The 19,958-nt window shown below is 39.0% G+C and overlaps 2 protein-coding genes across 3 annotated transcripts; one reads left to right on the plus strand and one right to left on the minus strand.

The window, feature by feature from the left end:
* Positions 1–140: 140 nt before the first annotated feature.
* Positions 141–10,912, plus strand: idh3a (isocitrate dehydrogenase (NAD(+)) 3 catalytic subunit alpha). Its single transcript, XM_017708350.2, has 11 exons — positions 141–282; positions 3,367–3,426; positions 3,877–3,960; positions 4,185–4,299; positions 4,389–4,576; positions 7,590–7,723; positions 9,151–9,253; positions 9,562–9,626; positions 9,783–9,867; positions 10,005–10,157; positions 10,343–10,912. The coding sequence occupies exons 1-11, from the start codon at positions 256–258 to the stop codon at positions 10,424–10,426; spliced, it is 1,098 nt and encodes a 365-aa protein (XP_017563839.1). The 5' UTR covers positions 141–255; the 3' UTR covers positions 10,427–10,912.
* acsbg1 (acyl-CoA synthetase bubblegum family member 1) lies at positions 10,601–16,513 on the minus strand. Of its 2 annotated transcripts, XM_017708349.2 has the most exons (14): positions 16,378–16,513; positions 15,443–15,519; positions 14,530–14,801; positions 14,272–14,360; positions 14,062–14,182; positions 13,903–13,983; positions 13,672–13,821; positions 13,104–13,280; positions 12,833–13,011; positions 12,495–12,728; positions 12,128–12,345; positions 11,865–12,004; positions 11,512–11,758; positions 10,601–11,433 (listed from the first exon to the last, which is right to left on the minus strand). In XM_017708349.2, the coding sequence occupies exons 1-14, from the start codon at positions 16,452–16,454 to the stop codon at positions 11,357–11,359; spliced, it is 2,139 nt and encodes a 712-aa protein (XP_017563838.1). In that variant the 5' UTR covers positions 16,455–16,513; the 3' UTR covers positions 10,601–11,356. The 2 variants fall into 2 exon arrangements, with proteins under 2 accessions (XP_017563838.1, XP_037398728.1); XM_037542831.1 differs by lacking the exon at positions 12,495–12,728.
* Positions 16,514–19,958: the final 3,445 nt, after the last annotated feature.

The raw sequence follows: 19,958 nt of genomic DNA on the forward strand, positions 1-19,958 counted from the left end.
ACAGGGCATTGTCACTTCAAATCAAGAACTGGGCTTTGTAGGGATGTGTATTTTCAAGACTAAATAAAAATATGCAATGTACGCAATTATATTTGAATGAAATCAGTCTGGAGAACATGAACAATTTTGCAAGCTTGAAAGTGTATTAGTGTGCGACTTGGCAACCCTGTGAGACTCCACTTGGTGAAGCGAAAGGTTGGACGGGTTGGACAGCAGTGTAAAGCCGAGACGTCTGAGGCGGTGCGAGCAGAGAGGATGGCTGGTAACGCGTGGAGGTCAACGGTAAGGAGTGACTGACAGGACAGTTTAGAAGTGCAAATCAGTGCTAATTACAAGGCTCTTCGCCCAGCCAAGTCAGAAACTTTGATAGGGATGTGATAGCTGGCATGGTTTCAAACTTTTTGGCTTGCGGAAGCAGGCTTTGAGGCTCGCAGGCCCTCTCTCTCTCTCTCTGTGCTGTATCTGTGCCCTTCATACTTTGCCTTACACTGATTAGAGCCTTCACTCACAGGACTGCCTCTGTTGTCTAGCATTCCGTTTAGCACAGTTAACCTTAATTTGCCATGAAACCACTAAAGCTAAGTCCCTTAAGAGCTGTTAGGTGTCTAACTGCTCTGCTACGTATCTAGTTAGCGAGACAGCTAGCTGAAAGTTAGCTAGCTTAGCATGCCTGCTCTTGTCACATACCGGCTGGATTAGCCAAGGTGCTAACTGGTGAAAACGTTCCGTACAGTCAGTTCAGTTTTCAGCTCACGACCTGCAGCTGCACCTTGTAGTTTTGTAAAATAACCTTCAGCTCTCTTGTAGCATTTTGACCAATGCGCTGAGGGTTACATGGTTGTAATACCAGCTTCTAAAGGCCGTCGATATCACAAAAATATAACATCGCGATACTGACGGAAAATGCATCCCGATATTTTCTCAAAACAGTGAAGCCAGACTTGTACAAAGGTTATGGAAAATTATTAGTACAGTGTGTTTTTAACTCAGTGATTGCAAAAGAAAATAAATTTAATGGTAAAGACGGCTGATGTTATATCAGCTAGCGTTACCTGCAGTTTAAGCACTTACTGTTCACTTGCTCTTAAAGGCTCTCTGTAATTGGTCCAAGTCTGTATCTGTATTTTGAAAAACTGTATTTTTTCATGATAACGATAACACATCATTATACTGCCCACCTCTACCTGCCTGCTTTTTGCAGATTTGTAAACTTCTCGAGCGATATGGTGCGTGGATAAGTGGCCAGAGAAAACCCAAAGAAGTAAGATCTTTAATTGGTGCCCTAGATAGAGAAGATGCCTTTGTGCTGCTGAGCTAAATTTACCCCTATAATTATATGTTGAGCAAGCTGCCCCACAAATTTGTATATGCCGCGAAAGGCAAATCTGAAAGTGGGCATTTGGTGGTCAGACTGTATCTTAATTTGTGAAAAGAATGTGTTACATTTGAATTAAAATGACTTGAAAATCCGTTTTAAACACCCAGGTCAGGGAGAAGTGATAAGATCACAAGTGGATCCAGTCCTGGCTGCACCTACATGTAATATGAGGCAAAGTTGATTACTGATAATGAATGAAAGGCAATCATTCATGGTGCGCAGATTTATTTGCCTAGTATTTTATTTGAGCACAAAAGCTATTCTTTGAACCGATAAAGACCAGAAAGCAACACAGAAGTAACTGTCCTGTGGGATTACATACTCCTAAATACAGCAATGATTTTTTAATGATTGCCCATTAAGGCAGCTTTCATTGATTTCAAAAGTCAAAGTGATTGCTATAATCATACCCCCCCCACCAAAGTTAATGTAAGTTGGTGAAAGTTTGGTTCGCCAAACCGGCAATTGTCCCTCACAGATCTGCTTGTTATTTTGAGGGTTTACTTCAGAGATCTTGGTGTTACCAGTAGCCAGGTTTATAATAAAGCTTTAATAATATGGACTAATGCCTTTATATGTTAATGATAATCAAATAGACAGTCATATGCAGGATCTTTGAAGCTATTCTCATATCTTTACACCAGGGATTAATGCTACTGCCTGGTGGTTAACAGAATATTTAAGTGATGTGATAGCTTTACTGTAAGGCTCTTAAGTAGTCATGGTATATAGTATTAATCCCTGGTTTTATCTGCCATTTTCATTTTACTGCTGAATGCATCACACCACTTGTACTTGGGGCCTGTCTCACGAAGTAGGATGTAGTTTGCTAAATCTTAAGGTTAGTTCGATGTAACTCACTGTTTCACAACAGTGGATCACTTTTATCAGGCTACATCACCATGCCAGTTTATACTGCTTGTTTAACCTGCTCCAGGTCTTTCCGATCATAAACAGCTCTTGGACCAATCAGGGACTGACAGAGGTGGCGTCAATCATATGAATAACATCAATTTTATTTAGCATAGGAAGGAAATTATACTACATTAATATAAGAATAAAAAGCAATGACTGCGGTAAGCACTAACATGGTGGCAGTGGAGACTTTTTCTTGTAACAAGTGTTTTACTTTCCATATATTTATGCAAATTTCTTCCTGTTTTGAGAAGCCGACTTCTTGCGTTTCATGCAATTGACTATTTATCATAAACGTCATAAAGCTGAGACTTGGTCAGGAGCCCTGTCTAGGCTGAGCTTGCTTTGTGAGACAAGCCCCTGATATGAAATGTAAAAGGATATTTCAGTCCAGTGTTTTGATATTAGCTGTTTGCTAGGGTCATCAAGGATCCCCTCCGCCACAGTTGGGTTTTACCCATGCATGCCAGGGTGTGTCGGTGCTTATCTTTTTCCAATAGCTACTTTAAAGAGGCTCTTTATGGACTGTATCACTGCTTTAAACCTTATGTTTATGCAGTCCTCACAGATACAGTGTTCCTTCAGCTCAAGTATAGTTGTGATAAGGAGAATTGCAGTCCTAATTTTTGTTGATAATAGGCTGTGATGTACAAATGGTGATAATATATACACATTTTTAAGACAAACCAGCAATACTAGTCTGTGGGCAAACAAACAGTAGCCTGCGATGTGTTTATTAGCGAAGTCAGCAATATTCTACATTTCAATAAGTGACGCTTGTTTCTCTTGAAACAGGGTGTGTTGATTGAAAACCATGCAGTCAGACTGCATGAGCACAGCGAGGTGTACTCTCACAATTTCAGTTAATCACAGGCTTGCTTAGGCATGCACTGGTCTTGCCCTGATGAAAAGATTATACTATATGTACTATAAGACATTTCTTAATACAGTATTAATGTGATAATTTGAAATGTTACAGTCTATACAGTATCTTGTGTCCTTATTTGTTTCTTTGAATAGCTTTAGTTCTTGCGCCAATGTCATGTTTCATTTTTTGTTGTTTCTTTTTTCAGGTTTCCCGTATCATGGGCGCTGTGAAAAGCCAAACACAGCCTAGAACGTTTTCTAGAGGAGTAAGTAAATAAAATTATTTTCTATAACTCTGTAATATTAGGTGTTTTCCCTTAAATGCTAAATTCACATTGATAAGCTCATACTTTGTAAACTAAGCATGTTTCCCGTATTAAATGGTTGACATAATCAAGGTAAATTCCAGGGCAAACACGATATCTTCATTTTTTTTAAATCCTCTCCGAGAGCAGTCTGCTTTATATTCATTAGTTTCTTAAATAACTTCTGCCTTCTGCCCACCATAGAGAAAACAAAATGTTATACAGCATAATTAAGTCCACGAGTGACCAACTAACAGTTTTATCAAGGTTGTGCTTTTTAACATGAACAACAGTAAGTCACTTGATTTATTAGAAGTATGTGTTTGTTTCTAAACTCAAGCGATGATGATACTTCTTGTTTTGAAATGCTTAAGCCAGATAATCTTTTATTGCATTTGTTTTGCTTTTCAGATGCAAACTGTAACAATAATTCCAGGAGATGGAATTGGTCCAGAGATCTCCACTTCTGTAATAAAGATATTTGAGGCTGCCAAAGTAAGAGCTTGAAAAGAAACGCCTTTGTAATCCACCCTGTGTTTTTTCTGTTTTCTACAATCTCTGGTATGTTTGCCTGTTTATACATGTAATTTGGAACATATGCATTAAGCAAGACTACTTCCCAATTTTTCCAGAGAACATGGCATGAGTAATTGATTCCTTTTGTGTATGCTGCAGCATGTGAGACTTTATCACCAAAAGCCCACTGTTTTCATCTGCAGGTTCCTATTCAGTGGGAGGAGCGAAATGTTACAGCCATCAAAGGACCTGGAGGAAAATGGATGATCCCTCCTGAAGCCAAAGAATCAATGGACAAAAGCAAAATAGGATTAAAGGGTACATCAGCTCACTTTCTTATACCTTGATTAAATTTGTTTCATATTACAGTTTACATTATTGTTCATAACTCGATTGTTAATGCTTAGGACCTCTGAAGACCCCTATTGCTGCTGGCCATCCCTCCATGAACTTGCTGCTTAGGAAGACCTTTGACCTGTATGCCAATGTGCGTCCATGTGTGTCTATTGAGGGTTATAAGACCCCTTACACAGATGTGGACCTTGTTACCATCAGAGAAAACACTGAGGGAGAGTACAGTGGAATTGAGCATGTGGTATGTAGTTATGAATGTTTGTGCCCTCAATATTAATTTCACAGATTTTAGTTTTGCATCAAATCCATCCATCCATCCATATATGCAATATAAAGTACTGTGCAAAAGCCTTAGGATTTCTGAGAAAATATAAGTCATGAATCTGGCCAGTAAGCAAAGAAACACATTACAGTAAAAGCAATTGTGAGTATTTGTCAGTGTGTTAGCTTAGCAATTTCAAAACCCCATCTGAAGGGAGCATTTTATTATTTACCATGCAGTATGTGTTTAAATCAGGTGTGCTTTTCTATTTCATGTCTAAACACAGCTACATGAACACATTCCAATATTTATGTTTTAGAGGGGCTCACTTACTGGCATGAGAGCTCACCAGCAGATGGTGCTGTAAGAAAGAAGCAAAAAATCAGAGCCAGGAGAAACAAAGCATGGTAGTAGCACAAAGACTGCAGACCACAGAACATGTCTGGATTCAGCCTCCATTCTAAAACCAGTCACTTGAATTTATGCTCTCAGATATCATCTAAACAGGCATCATTTTAGCATGTCGACCCATTTTAGCTGGAACCAAGCCTGTTCCATGTGATGCATTTGTCCAATCAACTCATTAGCTTGGTCAAAAGGCTACAGTCTCAAACAAAACAACAGGTTTAGCTTTGTCACTACAGCACCAGGACTTGACTGTGCTCTGTCAGTCGTTAGTTTTTATCATATGCACTTGTTTCAGCAAAGCACCAGTTAGTCAGAATCAAATGTGTACTATGATGTGTTGTACAGTTTGGGTCCATAGCCCACTTGCTAAGCTAAGTTAGCTGATCAAGCTACAGATCCAAACAATTTTTTTTAAACTGCCAACTTAACATGTGTTGGTGCTTTAGCCAGCATCAAACAAGTTCTGTGGTGAGTGGAACTCTTATCATGCTGGCTAACGTAATGCTAACCAACTCCTCTCTATTAGTTTGACACACTGCATAACATTTAGCAGTTTGATGTCTGCTTTGAAAATTGTGTAACTTGTTGATGACAATGTATTTTGCAGATTTTTTTCCCCCAGTTTTGAAATAATGAGACAGCAAGAAAATGTCACAGATGCATTTGTCATTGGCAACAGCCCCAGGCGCATATCCCCAGAAATACCATAACATTTGAAAATATTTTGTAAATGTTGTTGAAAATTTTATTGGTTTTTGTGTTTATCATCATGTTATATAGTGCTTCGCAGGATGAGATAAATACTTCAGACCTTTTTAATGGCTGCTTAACCCTATGACTTTTGCAGTGTACATGTTGCACGTGTGTGTCTGTGTGTACCTGTCCAGATAGGTGACAGATTAAAGGAAAAAACAAACACAAATGCCTTAGTACGTTGTTGGGTCACCAGAAGCTGCAAAAACTGCCCTAGTGCACTTTAGATTAGATATTGAAAGTTGCTGAAACTGTACTGAAGAGAGTCTAAAAGATATTTCCTGCCTTGGCGGTGATGGTGACTACCACTGTCTCATGTATTGTAAATACATTGGTCTGAAATCTTCCATAGTTGTTACATCAGGTTGAGCTCTGGTGAATGTGAAGGACATGGTATTATTTGTCTCCTATATAACAAAGCCACTGGACCCACTTTAGGGTTCAAGCATTTAGACCTGTATATTTTTCTCTGTGTAATCTGCACATGCACTTGTCCGCTTGCTGAGAATATGCTAAGGGATGACTCATTTGTCCGTTTCACTTTTTCCCCACTTTTCTGTAGGCAAGTGTGTGTGATAAATGACACCACAACTCAAATGTTCAACTTTGTCATGTAGTTGTGGACAAACTGTTCTTGATGACAGTCTGATCTAATCTGCATTGACATTCTCAGTTACTTGTGGGACAGTTGCTCTTCTGTTTTTCTTTAAATATTGCACTAATGCATGAAAGCTACAATCATTTAATGTTTTTAACCACAACTTCCAAATCTGTTTACTAAGGTCTTTCCCATAAATCTTAATACAGATGTCACTTCAGTCACTGTTTCTTTTGAAATACTTGGCAGTTGAGCCGTTTTTGTGCTTTGATCCCAACAAAGTCACTCACATCTTTTCCTCTTGCTTGATCTAAAATCCAAGTGAACTGGTCCTGCTGAGCATTTTCCTGCATAACACACAGCATGCTAGGATGTTAATTGCGATACATCTTGGAAGCATCTTCACTCGCTATGTTTCTTCACTTATTCATGTATTCAGATTTTCCTTTTAATTTGTCTGTATATACTGTTTTTTGTATTTTTTTTAAAACATGATGGCTCCCTTTTGTCTCTCAAATTATGTAGCTCCTCAACATCACCCAAAGCTTGTTGTTGAGTTGGTAGAAGTAGTGCTGATCGCCACCTGCTCCAAATTTCTCCTTGTATGGGCACTAATACACAGCACAATGCTGTTACATGCTTCAGTAGAGCCTGTATCTAGCAACCAGCCCCTGCCTAGTTACCAGTTCACCTTAGTGCACAAAGGTTAAATTTTGCCCTATTATACCCTCCTCCTTCACTTGTTGTCTCAATCTAATATTTTCTTGACCAGATTTCCTCACAGTGCTAGCAGGATTTCAGTGGGCACACACTGAAACTTGTTTTTCAGTGTTTTTCTCTAGGTAGGTCCAGAACACCAGTTTTATATCAGATGTATTCTGTGTCTCACGCCATTGTTTGTTGGTCAAGTCTTATGTTACAGTTCCTCTGGTCATTACCTTGCATCCATCCTCTCCTCTCTCTGTTTGTATTAAGCAGAATGTGTCATTGTGTATGGAGCTGTACACTGACTGGCTAATAAAACTTAGTGTTCTAAATTTTAATTAATTTTAATTATGATTCAGTCAGAGTGGAGCAGTCATCACTCCCTACATGTCCTACTAAAGAAAAGCAAAACAATGTCTTGAATCCTCTAGAAGTGTATGTTTTGGAATTATTTGTGATGACTGTATTATGTGACTAGTCATCTCAGTACCTTTATTCTTATGTGCTTTATTCTCCTGTTTGTCTCAGATTGTTGATGGGGTCGTGCAGAGTATCAAGCTGATCACAGAAGAGGCCAGCCGGCGCATTGCTGAGTATGCCTTTGAGTATGCCAGGAATAACCAAAGAAACAGTGTAACAGCTGTTCACAAGGCCAATATCATGTGAGTCATATTTGGACTGTTTGTGTCAGTGAACACACACCCTTAATTCGCATTTGCAAAACATTGCAAAAATCTCTTTCAGATGAGTGTGTGGAAAAATGACATTAGTGCAACTGTTCACTGTGTTAACTGATGCAAACATAAATCATAAATGCACAATGTCCCCTTAACAGCATTGTTTCAGTAATGCCTTTTGTATATAATATTTTTTTTAAATAACAGACCAAGTCTGTTAAAAATCTGATTGGATTTACTTGCAGAATTTTATAAAGTAATAAATTGTTTGTCCAACATACCAACCTAAAGTAACAATTTCTGAACTTAGTCTTGTGAATTGCATAAAAGTAATTTACTGGGTTTCATACTTAGCCTGCACTGATACTAACATGGTGGTGGCATGTTGGTGCGTGCTGTGCTGGTCTGAGTGGATCAGACACTGGAGTTTTTAAACACTTCACTGTCGCTCCTGGACTGAAAATAGTCCACCACCCAAAAACTTACTGTGGACAGCATGCTGTGTACTTTGATGAAGGACTAGAGGATGGCTAAAACAAACTGTGCAGCAAAAGATGAGCTACTGTCTCTCTACCATGTGGACCAACAAGGTGGGAGTGTCTAATAGAGTGGACAATAAGTTTGATAGAGACACAAAGTTTAAAACTCCAGCAGCACTGCTGTATCTGATCCTCTCTTGCCAGTAAGACACACTAATCCACCACCACCATGTCAGTGTCACTCCATCTCCAGCATTCTTTGACCAATAACTGCAGTGCTGATATTGATCCACCCAAATAATTCCTGCTCTGTGGTTGTCCTGTGGAGGACCTGGCCATTGAAGAACAGGGTAAAAGGGAGATAACAAAATATGCCAATAAACAGCAGAACTAGTCTGTAATTGTAGAACTAAGTGCACCTATATGGTAAGTGGAGTTGATAAAGTGGAGAGAGTGTAGATACAGAGTAATTGTACTTAATAAAGTGTCTGGTCAGTGTATGTCAAAATGAAATACCTTTGCACTCGCACAACTTTAGTCTCTTCACTTTTTAATACCCTTCTGTCCTACAAAGGTTCCACTTAACTGCATGAACTACTATACACACACACACACACACACATTTTCTAAGCCGCTTCTCCCTCAGGGTCGTGGGGCATGAACTAAGTTAAATTGTTGGTAGTTAAGCTGTAGAATTGTAAGTTGCAACAAACCAGTAATGAGCAAAAATAAAATACAGTTTCTATGGCTTGGTCTTTTTCAAACAAGAGCAGTAATGAAACTGTGATTACATTGGTCCCAGGGATGATCAGACTGCCCTTTGTAAGCTTAATGTACCTAGGCTGCTATTAAAGTAGCAGGAGTTTATGCATCCAGCTAGTATCTAAAAGCTCATTTGTCATGTAGTTTGATCACTCATTGTCTCTTCTACAGGCGCATGTCTGATGGCCTGTTCCTAAGGAAGTGCCGAGAGGTAGCTGAGAATTTCAAGGATGTGAAATTCACTGAGATGTACCTGGATACAGTGTGTCTGAATGTGAGTATCATTTCTTTAACTTGAAATAACTATGCATGATCAATAGTAATAAACATTGTTATATTAATAGTAAAACATGATTGATTAGCATCAAGAAATTGATATTTTTTTTGCTTTATGTGTATTTGCATTGGCTATACTTGTGCTATCTATCAAAAGTAAACCTGCAGTAACTGACGGTGTTTGAAAGTGTACAGTGCATAGCTGAATGAAGTGAAATAATTTTACCCACTTTTGATGATTATGTGGAATTTATTCAGTTTAGTTGCAGCTTTACTTTGTCTAATTGCATATATCTGCTTTTTCAGATGGTGCAGGATCCCACTCAGTTTGATGTGCTTGTCATGCCCAACCTTTATGGAGATATTTTGAGGTGAGTTCAGGAATTATTTGTCATCTGTTATCTATCATTTGAAACTGTTAGTCAAGTCTTACATCATGGCAATAGAAGTGATCCTCTGGTATGTGTAGAGTACTGTAATTACTGGCCTGCCTAGTGTTATGCTGACACTAGATGCTTGTGTTGCAGTGATCTTTGTGCTGGTCTAATTGGCGGTCTTGGAGTGACTCCTAGTGGTAACATTGGGGCCAATGGTGTTGCCATATTTGAATCGGTATGTGAGGGACTCTTTTGTATCAATAGCAACTAAAAACACATCCACTTTAGAAAATGATCTGTTCCCAAATGTTTTATTATCTTGCACAGTTGTATTGTTTTAATAAACTGATATGAAAAATGGCTCTTTCGTAGGTACATGGAACTGCACCTGACATTGCTGGTATGGACCTAGCCAACCCTACTGCCCTGCTATTGAGTGCTGTTATGATGCTGCGGCACATGGGACTGCATGGACACGCCAAAAAGATCGAGACTGCCTGCTTCGACACTATCAGAGACAAGAAGGTATGGTGTATAATCTTCTAAAAGATCATAATGCATTAGCCATTAGTGTGATGGTTTCTTAATTTATGATGGCAAAAATAAGAGGAATTTCCCATTAAAACGCTTTAATGCCAACTACATGTTTCTAATTTTATTTTGTGTTCTGCTGATACATCATGTCAGTGTTATGTTCTTCATTATTCTAGGTCTTGACCAAAGACCTTGGAGGAAATTCCAAATGTTCAGAGTTCACTGCTGAGATCTGTCGACGAGTACAGGACCTGGACTGAGAATGTCAACATTTGTCTGTGTTTGGATTTCTGCCCAAACTCACATAAAAGTTGTTTTCAACTTCTTACCATTCTAATATCTGCGCACAAGTATACTATAAATGTAAATGTGTCTATGAAAGCAAAATGTCTCAAAGGGTTGACTTGTTGAATGTTTATTTTTACTCCTCCAAAACACACACATCTTTAAAATCTTGTCTTGTTGTTGTATTCATGTGAGGCCTTTTCTGTCTAAAGGAAATTGCATAGCCTAAGATATCTCTTATTTATTGACTGGAAATATTCTCTTGTCCAGTATATTTTATCATAAGTTTACAACTTCATCATTCAGTTAATAGCAAGCATAATCTTGTTCAATTTAAGATGAAAAACATTAAAGTTACTGACATTTTCAATGTAAACATTTGTTGTTTTTTTAAGTATAAAGAGTGATAAATGGTATATTGAATTGTTATGGAATATTAAAAAGGGTTTATGAATCATCCAGCAAGCTCACTGTGATTTCCCCATAATTTAACCGGATTAAAACAGCTGTTCCTGTGCTCAACGCATCATTATTTGTTCTCATTCAGATGTTAATGTATTTTGGAATATGCATTAATAAATCTCATAGGGATGCAGCAAGTGCTGTACTGCACAGTGTTTCCAGTAATGCAAGACCAGTTGTATCCAGTGTGACCATAGCCACAAAAAGCACATATCATATTAAATTTGATGTAAGTGTATTTACTTGATAATTTGTTCAGGTATAGACATGGAAAATGAAACAGGAATATTTCACATAATGAAGATACATCTAACAAACAGATTTCTGGCTTTTTGAAGTTAATGGCACTTAGTATTACTGGTATATAGCTTTAAGTGCTATTTCTGTTAGGTTTGTTAGAACCAGTGGTTGCTTCTAGTTTGTAGTAAGCTGTGACTAATGTTTTATTCTCTATAGAATGTTTCTATTTCATCATTGTGCTTCTTTAGGACTACTGGTCGTCGCAGTTTCATTGTTGGACCTAAAATGGAACAAAATACGCTATTAGGGGTATTTCTGAACAGGCCAATTTACTATCCAATTTAAAGACGATACTCACCAAGCTCTCCTCCAGGTACTGAAAAGTCTTTCTTTAAAATTGTCCATTTCTGAATGCGCTGGGCATTGGAGATGGCCTGGGCATTGACCCGAGCAATGCCTTCCTGAATAGCCTTGTTCACCAGCTTGTCTTTTCCACCAGTTATATCTGAAACTTTTGTTGCCTGGCTACCAAGCTGTTGACAGTATTCCACAGCTTCTGAGCTAAGATCATCAGTGGGCTCCATGGTTTCAATATTGGTGACACACTGATCGAGACAGGACAAAAGCAGAAGCAAGCTTCATCTAGAGTTCAGGCTTATTTGCACAATTGGTTGGTGTTCAGACATTGCAGATTTCTCATTACAAAATTACCTTTAGTGTCAGCAGCATAGACAGAAACTTCCTCTTGTCCCCTATCAACATGGCATTGCTGATAATAGGAAGCTCCCTTTTCACCGCATCCTCTATGGGAATTGGAGGGACATTCTCTCCACCAGCAGTAATTATTAACTCTAAAGAGAGGCATGTACAGTGGCTTTGCTTTAAAAATGTATGAGAATAAGTAGCATAACTGCAGCATAAGCAAAATAATAACTAATTAATATTTACACATAGTAAGGTCTACAATTTTTTACCCTTTATCCTTCCAGTGATGTAAAGGAAACCTTCCTCATCTGCTTTGCCCAAATCTCCAGAACGTAGCCAGCCATCCTCATCAAAGGCTTCCACTGTCTTGTCCTCCATATTGACATACCCCATAAAGACATTACGGCCCCACAGGCAAATCTCCCCACAGCCATCCGCGTCTGTGTTGGCTAGTTTGTGCCTACAGCCAGGAAGCACTTTGCCACAACTAGAAGTTGAATGTTGAGAGTAAATTACACTCTGTAAATAGTGCTTACAACAATAAACTTAGAGTGGTGAACTGCCCAGCCAGAGCTGACTAGGACAGGGGTGTCCAAAGTCCATGCATTAATTTCATGCTGACCCAGTGAGACTAACCTTGACAGTTTGTACGTTTCTGGCCCAGACATAAAGTGAGGTCCGGTGCTCTCACTCATGCCATAGGCCTCATATAACCGAATGTTGAGACCAAGGAGAAACTGGACTGTATCACTTCCGAGAGGAGCTGCCCCAGTGAAGAACTTCTGGCAGCAAGAGAAGCCCAGTTCGGCACGAAGTTTCTCTAGGACCAGGGAATTTGCTAGAGTGAAGAGAAATGACCTCTCCTCATCCCTGTGCCAAAAATGTACAAATAAACACTAAATATCTTAATAGCAGCTGATAATAAGCAAGAGTAACTAATAGTATCTGTGCAATTACGTGAGTAATCATCTTACTTTGTGCATTTTTGATTAGCCTCCAAACCAACAGATATTGCCCAAGTCACCAGTTTCCTTTTCAGATATGCACAGCGTGAGATTTCCTGCTTTACTTTCTCCATTATTTTTTCCCACACACGAGGAACTCCCATGTGGGACGAAGGGGTAGCCTCTCTTAGAGTGCCCACCAAACTTCCCTGGAACAGAATCATACCACACAAAAATTGACAGAGATTATTATTAAGTCAGCCCCTTTCAATAAAGAAGAAGATAATTCTCTGTTCTGTACCTTCAGGGCATCAGGCTGGGCAAAGTACACCAGTTCCCCCCATTGGATCCCTGTCCACAGATCATAGATTTGAGCTGCAATATGACTGAGTGGTAAGTAGCTCACTAAGGATTCCTGTTTTATTTCAGCAGGCTGCATGTCTCCAGCCCTGCTTGCATGATGAGCCGTCCATGTGATCTACCAAAGTGCACAAAACAAAAGCTTTGCTTATCTGCAAGAATACATGAGTGACATAACACTTAACATCTAGTGCCCAAAACTATATTAATCTAAATAAGCCTTGGCTCCTGAACTACATGTTATTTAAAAAACTTTGGGGATGGTTTTCGAGATACAGATAGAATTTAGATAATGGCTATGAGGTATGAGTACCCTTATTTTAAAAAAAAAATGTATGTGAATAATTCTATAAATGTGCGTTTTCTGTAACACAGAAACAGATATGCATCAGATATGCATTCCATAAAGAGTAATGATCAAATGGAGAAAACCCACAGAATAATGCACAAATACACAGTCATGGTTGCTTTCCCAAGTGGAGCATCCATAAGCGTTGCGGCCCACCTACGTTGTCATGGCTGAGCATAACTCCTTTTGGAATGCCAGTGGTTCCAGATGTGTAGATAAGCACACAGCACTGGTTGGCTTTTTGGCTGCTGATGATATCATCGAGTGCTTTGTCAGGAATGTCCAGGCCAAGACCCATAAACTCCTCCCACTACACAAAAACACAGTAACATTTAGCTGTCAGGTCCAGATAGTCAGCACATATGCATGTGAAGATTGTCATTTGACTCACTGAATAGAGATTTGGAAATTTCTTCTGCAGAGATCCAGAATACTGCACAATGGCTTTCAAATTTGGCAGATTATCTTTTATCTGTGAACAAAAAGAGGCAACATTAGAGAAGATTTATGTGTGCTGGCAAAGAGAAGAGGACACTAAAAACTTTATTACCTGCAAAATTTTATCCAACTGCTTTTGGTTATCCACAACAATGATATTTGCTCTTGAATTACTAGCCACATAAAGGCAGGCCTCTGGTGAGTTTGTGGTATAGATTCCTGTTGTTAAACCCCTGTTGGAATTACAAACCATAAATAATTGTATGTATATAAAAAATGGTTTATTCTCTTTCTATGTTTTACCATTATATCTCTCTCTCACCCTGCAAAGATAGCTCCAACAGCAGAAATGAACCACTCTGCTGAATTGAATCCCAAAATGGCCACACTGTGGAAACGTTCTAGGCCCAACTAAAACACATAAATAGAATTTTTTGGATTCAAAATGTGAGAATCTCAAGGACAGCTCATGTTGTGATATTTAGATGTTTATACTGAATTAGGAACATGGTTGTGACAATACAGTGTATAAAGTAAATCACCAATATATAATTAAAGGAGATTTTATCATCTATATCACCTTCAGAAAGCTCCTGGCAGCCATCCGACAGCAATTGTAGTATTCAGAGAATGTGATCTTTTCCCATTTGTCTTTTCTCTTGCTTGCTAAAGCAGGCAAATTCCCATATTTCTGAACTGAGTTCATGAACATCTGATGCACTGTGATGGGTTCCTGTGGACAGAGTTCATCTATTCGGAGTTGAACTGATCCACTGGCCTCTGTGGTCCAAAGGGATTGAGCAGGAGCCAGAGACACACCTGCCAGCACACCTTCAACACACTTTTTCTCAGCTGTGAAGAGTACAACACAAAGATGATCAAATGCATTATCTTCTTTTGATCGTATGAAAAAAAGAGATCCATGAAATAGTACAGTAACGCTGGGAAGTGATGAGGCGGACGGATGTGTGAAGAGAAGCGAGATTTATTAAGTGCAAATCCATAATCAGGGTCAGAACAGTCCATGGTCAGAGAGCCAATACGGAGAGCAGGAGGGACAGACGTGACAAAAACTCTGTCACAGACATGACAGAACTCCAAACAGGCCAGAAAACTCTTCAAACAATACATACACTTCAAACACAAACCTTACATCAAACAAAGACCAGCAAACACAGGGCTTAAATATAAAACAAGGATAACAAGGGACAGGTGGAAAACAGGTGGGAACAATCAGGGGCGGAGTGACAAAACAAGGGGCCGGACTGGGGATCAAAACAAAAGCACACTACAGGACTAAAAGGTAAACAAAAGCACATGAGGAGACTGGGAGAGGACAATCGTGACACATACCATAATAACTACTATAATAACATCATAATAGAACACAGAACAGCCTATTTTACAGATGTAACTAGACCTCAAAATGTTTCACAAAAAATTAGTTTAACATAGACAATAAAAGCTGCAATAACTCAAGCAGGATTACTCACATGCTCCATTATCCTTGATCTGCTCTTCACTCTCTTTTATCAAGTCGGTCATAAGCTCAGCAGGCAAGTGCTCCATGCTGTAAGAGAGGGGACACAGCCTGTGAGTGGAGAGAGCTCCAGCTCTAGTGTTGCTGCTGCACCAGTGGACCACATGGCTCCAGTGCAGCATTGTAAGCTCATACAATGTCTGGCTTTAGCTATCAAGTGCCAAAGCCCCTGCGGCTTTGTTAGAAAGTTCACAGTATGCATGAGAACCACTCATTCTCATCACTTTTTGTTTTATTCTTTAATTCACCTGTTATTAATAAAAGCACACCAGATTACTTTGGTTTCCTTTCAGAAAACTTGTCTGAATGTGTGACATCCTTCTTTTCTCTTTACAGGCAGTGTAACTTGCACTAATTTTCATTTCTGCCTCTCATTTTGATTCAGATCATGTTTTAATGGAAGGCACAAATATGCACTGAATGTTCCAGTGCTTTCATGCTCATTAACACAGCCAAGCTGTCTTCAAACAAGATGCAGTGCTCCCAGGTTAACATAACTTACTGGTTTGGACTAAGAAATAGATTTTTTTTTGCCCACAGTTCAATGTAATGGAAACCAATACAAGTTGCATGCATGTAGACTGTTTATCTGTAGTCATTTTTCATTAAAAACAAATTCCTTTTTTCAATGAACAAAAATGTATTTTCCTTCTATGAAACAGTTCGTTCATCATTTCATTTTATGTTACCTCGACAGGTTTTATTTCCATGCTTTAACTATGTCAGCATGTTATGCAAAGTAATTTCTTTGACACTGCATCAATGTCACAAAGGATTTTGAACCATGACACTACGTATTTGGTGAAAATACACTGCATTACATTGCCTTTGTAAAAATGCACTGCATTACACTGCATTTGTGAAATAGCACAAGGTGAATATACACACCTGTTTTGAACCTTTTCTTCACAGTCATGTTGTCTTTTGCTGCAGGCCATTTGCTGGGATGTTTCATCACTGCTCATGCTGACTGTTCTGGTGGTATGTGCAGACTCCTTTCAGTTCACATTATATTAAGGAGAAAATAACCCCCCTCCCACCCCTCACCCCTTTCTGAGAGAACATGAGGCACCAGCAAACAGAGTTACAACTCTCTGTGGTGCAAAAAAGGCTTTGTTCACACTTGTTCACTTGTGTAACCCCATAATCACAATTAGCACAGTTGTTGATGAAATAGTGTAGTCATATTTTCTGCTAAATGTAATGCTTATTAACGTTGTTTATTTGATTTGTGTTGTCGATTGTTGTACCTTTTCTTCTTTAGGGACCTCTGAGTGAAAACATGTTGTGCATGTCAATGACCCTGTGGCCACTTTAGTAGGCTACTGACGGGAGACCTGTTACAGTCACTGCGGAGTGTCCTTGGCTGTGGATTGGCCAGATATATTCGTAAGATCTGCTCAGATGCTGATTGGAGGATAAATGGATGCATTTGACTTGGAAGTTAGAACAAAGTCCTTATAGCAAAGTCTGCCTACTCAGCAATAGTCTTAGCAACGTCCCCTGGGCTGTTATCAAATCAAATCAAATCAAATCAAATTTATTTGTATAGCGTTTTTTACAAAGCAGCTTTACAGAATTTCGGAAAAGACAAAGTTTTAACAGGACTGTAAGAATGTACGACCCCCCCCCCCCCACCCCCCCCCCCCCCCCCCCTGGTGGGCAAGCCAGGGGCAACAGTGGCAAGGAAAAACTCCCTCAGAACTGAGGAAGAAACCTTGGGAGGAACCAGGCTCACCAGGGGGGACCCATTCTCCTCTGGTCAAACTACCTACAAGTGATTATACTACTAATATTAATAGCAGTAGTATTAGTAGTAGTAACATCTAGGAGTCTATGAGAACATCAGTGTAGGGTGGGCAGCTCGTCCAAGGCAGGTGGCAGTAGCTGGGGCGTGGGCAGCTGGTCTGAAGTGGGTAGTAGGAGGGCTCGGCAGTCGGTCGTCCTTCAGTGTCTGGCCGGACATATGGGTGATTGTATACTCGGAAAGAAAGCAGGGAGATGGACTTAGTTTTATTCTATCTGTCTGTACATAAACAGGGAATGTAAACATTTACAGAGTGAGGCTAATGACTCCGGCAGATCTGACTATGACAGCTTAACTAAAAGGAGAGACGCAGAAGGGCACACAGACACGGCAGCACTCTGAAACAGTTTGGCATCCCTCCGCTCCACCGTCCACAAACTTGAGTGACCGCGTGCGAGCAGCGGGACGACAGCACCAGCGTCTCAGTTTGCTATAATTCCCTGTATCCATGGACCCCTGGATCTGCTGCCTTTATCTAAGGGGGAACTTTACCTACCAAAAGCTAAACTGAACAATTGAGTTTTCAACCTAGTCTTAAAGATTGAGACTGTGTCTGAGTCCCGAACATTTTCTGGAAGATCGTTCCAGAGTTTGGGGGCTTTATAAGAAAAAGCTCTTCCCCCAGCTGAAACCTTCTGAATTCTGGGGACTATTAATAAGCCAGCACTCTGTGATCTGAGTGGTCGTGATGGCTCATAATGAGAAACAAGGTCTTGTAAGTACTCGGGAGCAAGACCATGTAGGGCTTTATAAGTCAATAAGGGCAGCCAATAAAGTGATGATAGCACTGGACTAATATGATCAAATTTTCTAGTTTTAGTGAGGACCCTGGCTGCAACGTTTTGGACTAGTTGGAGTTTGTTTAAATTCCTGCTTGTGTTATCTCAAGTCATCAAGCCCAGGATCCTATCTATGTCAATGGGGGGAGAACTATAAACCAAAGATATTAGGCAGGGAAATTTTTCAAATACATTTGAACTCATCAGCAAAAAATAACAATATTCAGTTCACTTGGCCCTTTTTATTAAAGGACAGGACTTGCTGTAATGCTATGATCATTTTGGGAGTTACAAGCTATCGTATTCATGTTTCAGTCAGTCTCCTCCTGATGCACTTAGTAATTGGTTCTGTTTATTGTTAGCTTTGTGCCAAACTCTTTGGTTTTAATGTTTAGTTTGGCCTGTATAATTTGTCCATGTCAGTTGAAAAGGAAGTTATTTTGTGTTAGGTCATCCTTATTTTTATGGGTTTCAACAAAGTCCACAGGGTCCTTGACCACCTGTTGCCCTCCACACACTTGAAAAAGATGATTCTTAAGTAAAGAAAATGCCTCTATATAGAACTGTGAACACTTAAAGAACCCATTGCATGATTAAATCCCTTTTTGAAAAGGGTTTACCAAAAAACGTTTTTCTATTGTTATGCTGTCAGCCTTATAACAATAGAAGAACAGAACATTCTCCATCAATCTGAAGAACGCTTTTATAATGCAAAGAAACCTCTAAAGATGGTTCTATATAGAACCATTTTCTTTAGTAAAGAACCAGATCTAGTGAAAGGCCTACAAACAGGTTAAATCATCTTTAATTGTATGTAAATTACTAAATACATGCAAAACTTTGAACATCCTGGGTCAAATTACATGTTTTGCTGATTTTCTAAGGAAAAATAAGTTAACACATCCTCTACAAGGAACAAACAAAAAAAAATTTTTCTGCAGATTTTACTGCACAATTTATAGTTATTTGCTGACTCTGACACATTGTTAAAAAATGAAACATAAAATATAAAATGTGCAATTGCTTTTGCACAGGCCACATTTTGTCACATTTTGTGTTTTTTATTATGTTAATCACAGGAAATAGACAGTAATTGTGTATTAAATTGTTCAGCACTATGTTCTCTGTAGAGGATGTGCGTGTTTTTTATTTTATTTAGATCTATTTAGAAATCAACAAAATGTGTAATTTAATCAGGGCCACCATATTTTTGTGTCTGACTATCTATGCAGTTCTTGACAAATATACTTATTCAGATAAAGCTTGTCATGTAATACATCTGAATTTGTGTATTCTGCATGGTACATAATCTATTCCTTTTAACTGATTATAAACTCAACCCTACCCCTAAAGCCATCCACTCAGATTGCATTTTCATCAAACAGTGTCTCTAGTTCAGTCCTAGTTGACACCTGCCCTTGGTCTACACCAGGCCATTTACTAAAAGATCAATAAAGGATGACGGAATTTAGGGATGAAGTTTAAGACTCTGTTAGTCATTGTCTCTTCTGAGTTCAATAGTGGTGCAAAAGTATGTTGATCACAACATAATAGTTTATAGCAGCATATCATGTACAGGTGTAGTGTTCATGTACTTAAATAAAGTCGCCAGTTTATAAAAGCCATAATGAGATCACACTTTTTGTGCTTTGTGTCCAGAATTATGCTTTGCATTGCATAATGCAAACCATTGGAACCAGATTATGGCAAAATTATCTGAAAACCACCTCAAGCTATACTGTTTTGGTAACATCATTTATACACAAAACTAAACAAGATCTTCTCCTTTTTTCCATGTACGTTACTTCTTTAAAAACATAGGCCAAATTGTATTTATTATTTTAGTTTCTACTATAAGGAAGTCATTTCTAAATGTCAAATTG

This window comes from Pygocentrus nattereri, chromosome 11 (assembly GCF_015220715.1).
Source record: "Pygocentrus nattereri isolate fPygNat1 chromosome 11, fPygNat1.pri, whole genome shotgun sequence".
Taxonomy (NCBI): domain Eukaryota; kingdom Metazoa; phylum Chordata; class Actinopteri; order Characiformes; family Serrasalmidae; genus Pygocentrus; species Pygocentrus nattereri.

What these genes read in the sequence shown, in the direction of transcription:
- idh3a (XM_017708350.2), top strand. Translation starts at nt 256, where the DNA reads ATGGCTGGTAACGCGTGGAGGTCAACG. An exon ending in AAGCAAAATAGGATTAAAGG is followed by an intron (nt 4,300 to 4,388) that starts GTACATCAGCTC and finishes GTTAATGCTTAG; the next exon opens with GACCTCTGAAGACCCCTATT. An exon ending in TGGATACAGTGTGTCTGAAT is followed by an intron (nt 9,254 to 9,561) that starts GTGAGTATCATT and finishes CTGCTTTTTCAG; the next exon opens with ATGGTGCAGGATCCCACTCA.
- acsbg1 (XM_017708349.2), bottom strand. Translation starts at nt 16,454, where the DNA reads ATGAGCAGTGATGAAACATCCCAGCAAATGGCCTGCAGCAAAAGACAA. An exon ending in TTATGCTCAGCCATGACAAC is followed by an intron (nt 13,281 to 13,671) that starts GTAGGTGGGCCG and finishes GCACTTTGGTAG; the next exon opens with ATCACATGGACGGCTCATCA. An exon ending in GAAACGTACAAACTGTCAAG is followed by an intron (nt 12,346 to 12,494) that starts GTTAGTCTCACT and finishes TTCAACTTCTAG; the next exon opens with TTGTGGCAAAGTGCTTCCTG.